Here is an 8,373-nt window from a genome sequence, read left to right on the forward strand (position 1 = left end):
GTAACCAGACTTTCCACACTTCATCTCTCTTAACATTGTCTCTCATTAGCATGATAAGCAGGTAAGGGTATCCTATTCCTAGTCTGTTCCACACTAGATCCCTGTAGACCGTTTCAGTTCAGTTGATGGCTACCCAGATGAGTTCTGCAAGGTTTGAAATAGAGTAAAAAAACACAATATTAGTTTCGTCTTTTATCTTTTGTCTAAACATTCAAATCTTACATTGGTCTAAACTCTCAAAGAATAGAAAAAATAGAATCATACTGAACTGAACTCAAACAAACTTCATTTGTACAGAAAAAAAACAACCAAAACTCCATGTCAGACCTCGGTTGGACAAACTATAAGTTCAGCGATGATTACAACAAAGGGGAAAGGAACTAATTAAACAGATGGGAACCATTTTTTGAAAATGTCTTCACTGTTGGGAACTAATGGGTTCACTATCGGAAAGTCCTTCACGATTGAAAAAAGGAGAAAAAAATAGGAAGTTTATAATTTATTCAAATAGAAAGGATGACGTGACCTAATGAAGGAGGTGAAGAACCCTGATGACTTGGCTTAATGAGAGTGCTATAAAGGGATAAAGAAAGAAGGAGAAAATAAAAAATATATATATTACAGATAAAGGAGAGTCCATCTACCCTGGCCATTTTTAGTTTAATATATAATAATAGATTAATATAATAGCATTGCCATGCATGTTTGCAAGTAAAAGATAAAAGAGTAAACATTAAAAAGGTGAAAAGACATTTAGAATGGATTTTAAAGTAATATTGTATTTTAAATACCATAACTCATTGATTGAATTCAAAGATTAAAATATTTTTGGATAATCGTCCTTATAAGTATTAAGCCCGGTGATATGATGTTATAATTAAAATACTGTTTTCTAACTTTTATGCTCATGACAAGTATAGATATTATATAATATAAAAATATAAAATAAATTATATTATTGTTTAGAATATTCTCATTTAACATTTTTTAACTGGTACTGAAACTAAATCGAATATATACGTTATAAATATAAATTAACATTATATAATTAAATTTAACTTTAATGAATAATTTTATAATTATCCTTTTTAGTAATACAAGATACGAATATGATGTGCAGTTATTAAAAAATAGGATGTGCCCAAATTTGTGAGCTTAACCATAAATACACGATGAAATCCAAACGACGATTTTGGGTTAGTACGTCTTGCGTGCCTCTTGGTCTTAACCCTACCCTTTCAACATCTTGAGGGCCATCAATTATCATACTTAAATGCGGCTGAGTTGAGTTCCCCACTCTTCAAAAGCAGCCAAAGGCCGTTGGAGGTTTGTCTTTTGGCACGACTCACTCCCATTGGCCATTGGCCTCCCGCAGTTTGCCTTGTATTTAAGGTAGCATATGCCTCCCAAAAGTTGTCAAAGGCAGTCGGAATTTCCTCCTCTATTTTTCTGCTTCAACTGTACTAATGGCCTCCCGTCTTCTCATCGCCTCTCTTCTTGCCTTTGCCTTCTGCTTATTAGCGGAGTCGTGTTATGGAACCGTTCTCTTCTCCTCTCTTCAACGAACTCTTGTTGTCACTGCTTCACCTAAAGACGGACAAGGTATTGAATTTGGAACTCATCCTTTTACTTTTTGTTCTCAAAATTCTCTCCTTTTTCTTGCTTATTTTCTTGTACTTCTCAAGCTGGTAAACGAGGAAACCCCATTGAGTCATTGACCGGAGGAACCATCTATTGATCTCTTTTCATTAGTTCCCCCCCCCCCCCCCCCCACCCGACCTGCTAACGTGAACCAGTGTGCCAGTGTATTTTCCGACGATGCCCGTGGTCGTCTTCATAGGGATCAAGATAACGATGCATTCCATGGATGCCGGTTAACCAGGGCAATATACACCAAACAGACTAAGCAGCTTAAATCTCAAAATTTATTTTTAGTTCCACGTCCTTTTGCTGGTAACTTGCTAATTGGCTTTGGTCTTCTAGTAATAAATTTGTCTTCGAAGATTCGATTCTGGCACGTTCTTTTTCTCCTAACATTCGCCGTCGGTTTGACCCCTATGCGATGGGCCGGTGGCATCAAATCAGAGTAACTTCTGATACCCAGATGAATTTTTTGTCCAAAACACGTAAGTTAGCATTGATCCCATACGAGAGACCTCTGTCCACGAAAAAAAAGTTGTTCAACTCAAAAGAACCCACAAAGCCTCTTTGGATCAAATATTATAAAGTTATTATTTGAGTTTGAGATGGATCATATTTAATTTTGTTTTGGTTAATATTTGCAAATCGAACACAGTGCTGAGAGCTGGAGAGGACAAAATAACAGTAACGTGGGGAATGAATCAGAGCTTCCCTGTCGGGACCGATGAGGCATACAAGAAGGTAAAGGTTCAGCTATGCTACGCACCCATCAGCCAAAAAGACCGTGGGTGGAGGAAGACCAAAGACGACCTGAGCAAAGACAAGACCTGTCAATTCGATATCGTTGCCAGAGCTTACGACTCCAACCAGCCGAGCTTCGATTGGACGATCGAGAGAGATGTTCCCACGGCGACTTACTTCGTGAGGGCCTATGCTTACAACTCGGACGGCCAGCAGGTGGCTTTTGGACAATCTACGGACGGTCAAAAGAAGACCAACCTATTTGACATCCAAGGGATCAGCGGGCGCCACGCTTCCCTCGATATCGCCGCGGGTTGTTTCTCTGCTTTCTCGGTGCTCTCCCTGTTTGGGTTCTTCTTGGTTGAGAAGAGGAAGGCCAAGGTGTCTCAAAAGAGCTGAACCAGAGACAGACATATTCCAAGTGATAAATGATAGGAATTTAGTTCTAGTGTTTGTGAGGAAGTCTTCTGCTTTCTATTAACAAACAACTTTGATGGTTGAGTTTGAATGGATGACGGGGAAGCTTTAGACATGATGAAGTATTATCCACTTTGTTTGTTTCTCTTACAAGTATAACAACAGTGTAAAACTGGAAATAAAAATAAGAAAAGAATTTCCCAAATTTCAAAAAGTACAATTGATATATGTTCAATATTCTACCATGTCAGTTGTCACATTGCAAATGATTCAAAAACATCGAATTAATATTTATACAGACAGGGACATAGTACGTATTTATTATAGCCTTGATGGGACAAAGTGAGTAACCTCGGCAACAATAAAGTTGATTTTACTTGTATATTAAAAGAAAATATCTGTCGAAATCAACTCCAAAGAAGAGAAGGTTTTTCACTCAGCCATGCTAGTACCAGTCCTGTTTTGCAGAAACCTCAAAGAGGTGTAAGGTGTTTTGTAAACATCCAATTACACAATAATCTATTTCGAGGGATAATTGTCTTTTCTCTCTCTCTCTCTCTTTTTGTTTTTTTTTTTTTTGCAAAAATGGGGGGAACTGTCCAGCGAATGGGTCATTATTGCACAGCGTCCACATTCCGTTCTCCATAATGTCCATAAACATCATGGAGAGTAGGTAGATACAGGAAGACCAGAAGAAGGAATACATTCTCACAGACACAGACGAGTTCAATATTGGACTCTCTCTCTCTCTCTCTCCACAGTTGATCCCTTGAGCATTTGTTACATAATGAAGGGCCATACCTCCATGGGCACCCAATTGATTGTATGTTACTAAGCGCATCTGGGATGGAAGGCTGACATATACTGACAATATTGAACAAATGAGTTACAAATACAAGGAGTGGTGGTAGAGTGAGAGATCCACAAGGACTACGAGTAGAACTGGCAGGCAAAGTTATCTATAAATTTGTGTTCATGTTTTTTCCCAAATGATAAGCTTCAACAAATTCACAATGGGTTCTTCAATCTTGAGCTTCCCATCATAAGATAATTTTTGTGTATAAATGATTATGGTTCTGCATGAATAGTTAGGAGCAACTGCCACATCAGATGCCTTGACTAATGTCAAATCAATTCCACTTAAGAAGTGAATATCATTTCAGTACTAGCCATACGATCAGTACCAGAGAGAGAGATCTTGTCATGGTACACATCTACATACCCATATGCATTTGAGCCTGGAGGACACTCCAGAGCAGCTTCAAGGACCCGATGGTGAACCCCATAGGAATCAACCGAGTATCCGCCCTTGTGATCATGGCCAGCCAGGCAAACCTTCACACACTTGTATCTATGTATCACATCCATCACTTCATCGTAATTCCATAGTAGTGCTTCTTGGGTTGCTGCACCAGGATCTAGAGGCAGATGGCAGCAAACCACCACATTCTGTCCATGTCTGGTTGCTTCTTGAAGCACACCATTTAACCATTCCAACTGTTCCTTCCCAACTGCCCCATTGAACATCAGAAACCTTCTCTCAAGACCCACCATTCCCATTGGGCTGTTCTTGTCTGAATTTGGATTCTTTTCTTGCAGAACTTTCAACGCTTCCAATGTATTTGGATGATCCTGAGGCCAAGCAATGGCACTGATGTCATAGCCATCAAGCACCACAAATCTATATTCTGGGGTTGGGGAAAAGTCATAGTAGGCACGGCCATTAGGAGCGGGCATCTTCAGCAGTGGAAGTAGTGAGTCACGGGAGAGATTGTAGAGGCAGTGATTTCCAATAATGTGGTAGACAGGACCATTGAACATCTCAAATTCCTTAATAATTCTCTGTACAGTCTCTAGAGACTTCTCTTTGGGGCAGAATCCATCAACAATGTCTCCCAAATTGATAGCAAATTTGAGCTTCTGGTGGCCGTTCCATTTCTTGACTGCTCTTTGCAAGACCAGAATGCTGTGCTGATAGTACCGTGGAACTCCAAGGAATGAGCGGCCATCAGGAATATTGGCATACTGGACATCAGATATAATTCCAAATGAGAAAAGTGGTTGCTTGCCTTGTAGTCCCACTAATCTATTTGTCGAGGTCATTTAGTACAACTGATATAGATTCCTGACTTCCTGTTAAATCATAAAAATAACACTCAAGAGACCAGAACTTGTGCAAGTAGAAAGTGGTTTTCTTTCACTACACTACAAAAATAGCTCATATTCATGTGTAAGAGATGTTAAAATTGATCATATAAAACAATAAAAACAACATGAGGTTTAGGTTTCCTTGGGTAGAAGGCCAGGACTAAACCATTCTCCCTATGCCTAAATTATAATTTTGGAATTGGTTATATTTCAAAATTATTTGTTTTCTCATACCTCTGAAAAATATCACATTCCTGTAAAGAGTTTAATGTGCATTTTTTCATGCATGCACTACTTGGACTTTTGGGTACGATGAACATGTGATTAGAAAATCAAATTTTGTACAAGCACTGGAATGAGCAAGCATCAAGAAAGGAGCAACTTGAATGGTAAATCCTGATATCAAATGGGCCTTGAAGAGCAAAAACATTGGGTATCCATAGGTGAGACACGGGGCAGAAAGCTATTTAATAAGCTCCGTTTGGAAATTCTGTTGACATGAAAAGCAAACCCAACTTAACCATAAGAGAGTAGAATATTTATGATGAGAACAAAAGCTTTTTCATCAGAAATGGGGATCATTAACCACTTACCATTGGAAAACACCACTCTAGTTTAAAATAAGAGACCATTAATGATATATCCACCTTATTCACATCCTATTTAAGGGAAGAGATCAAATTTTTCCATGATGAGAAAAGTATCACCCACTTTGGTACAAAATGGATTGCATACGAAACCCACTCCCCAAGAAGTTTTGTCCAAAGAGTTCAAATCTCACAAGTACTGAGTTGCAGGCCAAGGATTTTGGATGTTAACGAGAGATAACGAGTTGCTCTTGGTCAGATGCAAACAAGTCATATGTGATAGTCTGACCTAGATTAAGGAAATAGTTCCCTTCCTGTACTGGTTAGTCAAGAGCTGATCATGTTACCAATGAGAAACTGCAGAACAATCAAAGAAGCTAACTCTCATTCTTTGGACAAACCTATAACCAAAAAAAAAGGTTCATTTGTTTTACATACAGCAGACAAAAAATGATAATAGTAAGCCCCCTGCTAAATAGCCTCCAAAATCGAGGCAAGGAGCCAACCATCCACTCTGTAAACCCATATTCAATCAATCAACCCCCTGCATGATATCTAGACTCATGGACCATTACAAATCTTACCCCAAGTTCCTTGAACTTGGTTTTAACCAAGAGTTCTAAACTTGCTCGAAATTGACTCCAACTCCCATAGACAACTCAAACGAAGACCTCATATTTTGAAATTTAATTCTAAAGATTCTACAAATCTAAAAATATGGTTGATTGAAACAGAAGTATTGTTTTTTCATGACCACTGTGCATGTGGGAACCTCTGGTTGGAACTTTTGGTTTTAACCCAAGAGTTCTAAACTTGCTCAAAATTGGCCCCAACTCCCATACTCAAATGAAGACTTCATAATTTGTAAATTTATTCTAAAGATTCTACAAATCTAAAAATATGGTTGATTGAAACAGGAATATTGCTTTTCCAGGACCACTGTGCATGTGGGAAGCTCCAGTTATTTTCAATGAGTAAAGACATGATCCTCCATGCTTTGGATTCAAAGAAATAAAGTTCTAATAAAAAAACTAGTTTGCATTGGAATTACCAAAAATTCATTGTGTTAGGTACAGTCTAGCCATCTACAAATCCTTCACGTGTTAGTTCATGAAATCAATGACATACATACTCAGCTAATCACAATCAGCAAGGAATCCATTATTACTCTCTATCAAGCAAAATGCCATTCAAGATGGTACAAGCATAACAGAAAAAATGACATAGCCTTGCACAACCAAGCACACTCAACAAGCAGGCCCACCTTAGATCTGGATTAGCTACTTGAAAATCAACCAAACTTCTAGTCTTGATCAACTACTATCAAGGATTTGTACGTTCTCTATTGCTTTGTTCTCAAATACTCACTCTCTTGTGGAGAGTGAAACTCAGTTTCGGTATCAATATATGAAAGAAATATTTCTATAACTCTTTTGGCTTGGATAGCATTTCCTTTTGGTAATAAAACATTTCATTTAAGTTTCAAAGCAGATACAAGAAAACCAGAGCACAGAAAACCAACAATGAAAAACATCAAACAGAAAAAATAAAAAATAAAAAATAAAAATAGTTTAGGGCTGGATAGCCTTGAACCTAGAAAGTTTATTTCCGAAAAATTAACAAGGGAACAATATCCATGGACAAAGAAGACATGGATGGAATCCCTAAATAACATTTTCTAGTTGGGTGGACATTAGTAGAACTCATATTTTAGGAGGTAAGATGGTCATGCCATATCTAGGACTTGCATCAAGAGATCCAGCTTTTTACTTATGCTGACTGATAGCACGGATGCTCTTTGAAGCTGGCTATAAGACCTGTTAAAGCAAGGATTCCCTCGCTAACCCACCAGATAAAATCCCCACGGAGAATCCCAACCCCAGCCCCAAAGAAAAGAAGAAGCTTGGCCGACAGATGATTAGACTCCAAATGAATTACAAATCACAACCAACAGGTGTAGATCATAAGTAAAATGGAAGTGGAAGAAGATATTGACCAGAATTTCTTAGTAGCTGATTGGACGTATTGCGCTATGTCTGAATCAAATAGATCGATATGATCCATCATCATTTTAAGTAGGCTAAAATAGAAATGGGAAAAGCGATGCGCTAACGCTATATTAAAAGGAGAAAGTAATCGAAGTAGAAAAATAGAGGAATAAACAGATTTCTAGAAAAGGAGAGAGATGGAGAGAGAATAAGATATATTAATTACAATGTTAATGATCTGAAGCCTGAAGGAAAGAATAAGAAACTCCTCTCCTTCCCGCGGTTCTTGAAACTATCTGAGCGATTTCTCTTTCTCGAATTTATTGCATAAGCTTAGGATGATGCGAAGCATAGAAAGGGAGATCGGCCGTTCAGATTTCGTTCGGATACGGATACCTGCGTGTGCGTGTGGTATTTCATATTTGTGTGGTAGACTGGCAGTTGGTTGGTTCGTTGCGGTTTAGATTTAATTACTAAAGATGCCCTCGATTTTTTGTCATAACTACGAGATGGCCCAACCTACGACCTACCCTCAAGGCTTGAGGCTTGAGGCTTGAAGCTTGACTCCTTTTCGGATCAACCCTGTTGGGGGCTTGGTGCGAACCTATGGGCTGACTCATTAGATCGCTTTGCGCTCACCGGATCAAATAAATTAAGCCGAGCCGAGTCATATTATATTCCTATGCTATAAAAATGCAACGACGTTGGAACCGAAGTAGTAGAGACTAGAGACTAGAGAAGCTCGACAACGGCGGTCGGCGGCAAAGGAAAAGGAAGCCTGAAAGTAACTTCCGAGTTGCTTAGCGCTCTGATAGTGATCGCTGAATTTCCTTGGATGAGTTCAAACTTCA

The 8,373-nt window shown here is 38.6% G+C and overlaps 2 protein-coding genes across 4 annotated transcripts; one reads left to right on the forward strand and one right to left on the reverse strand.

Moving 5' to 3' along the window:
* The first annotated feature begins 1,316 nt into the window (after window positions 1-1,316).
* LOC104591518 (high-affinity nitrate transporter 3.2) lies at window positions 1,317-3,027 on the forward strand. The gene is made up of 2 exons (XM_010250375.3): window positions 1,317-1,602; window positions 2,297-3,027. The coding sequence occupies exons 1-2, from the start codon at window positions 1,467-1,469 to the stop codon at window positions 2,779-2,781; spliced, it is 621 nt and encodes a 206-aa protein (XP_010248677.1). The 5' UTR covers window positions 1,317-1,466; the 3' UTR covers window positions 2,782-3,027.
* Window positions 3,028-3,730: 703 nt separating this feature from the next.
* Window positions 3,731-7,935, reverse strand: LOC104591517 (manganese-dependent ADP-ribose/CDP-alcohol diphosphatase-like protein). Of its 3 annotated transcripts, none has more exons than XM_010250373.2 (2): window positions 7,749-7,935; window positions 3,731-4,932 (listed from the first exon to the last, which is right to left on the reverse strand). In XM_010250373.2, the coding sequence occupies exon 2, from the start codon at window positions 4,900-4,902 to the stop codon at window positions 3,940-3,942; it is 963 nt and encodes a 320-aa protein (XP_010248675.1). In that variant the 5' UTR covers window positions 4,903-4,932; window positions 7,749-7,935; the 3' UTR covers window positions 3,731-3,939. The 3 variants fall into 3 exon arrangements, with proteins under 3 accessions (XP_010248675.1, XP_088758840.1, XP_088758841.1); XM_088902714.1 differs by lacking the exon at window positions 7,749-7,935 and adding an exon at window positions 7,531-7,716; XM_088902715.1 differs by lacking the exon at window positions 7,749-7,935 and adding an exon at window positions 5,182-7,518.
* Window positions 7,936-8,373: the final 438 nt, after the last annotated feature.

This window comes from Nelumbo nucifera, chromosome 4 (genome assembly GCF_055504915.1).
Source record: "Nelumbo nucifera cultivar China Antique chromosome 4, China Antique-T2T, whole genome shotgun sequence".
Lineage (NCBI taxonomy): Eukaryota > Viridiplantae > Streptophyta > Magnoliopsida > Proteales > Nelumbonaceae > Nelumbo > Nelumbo nucifera.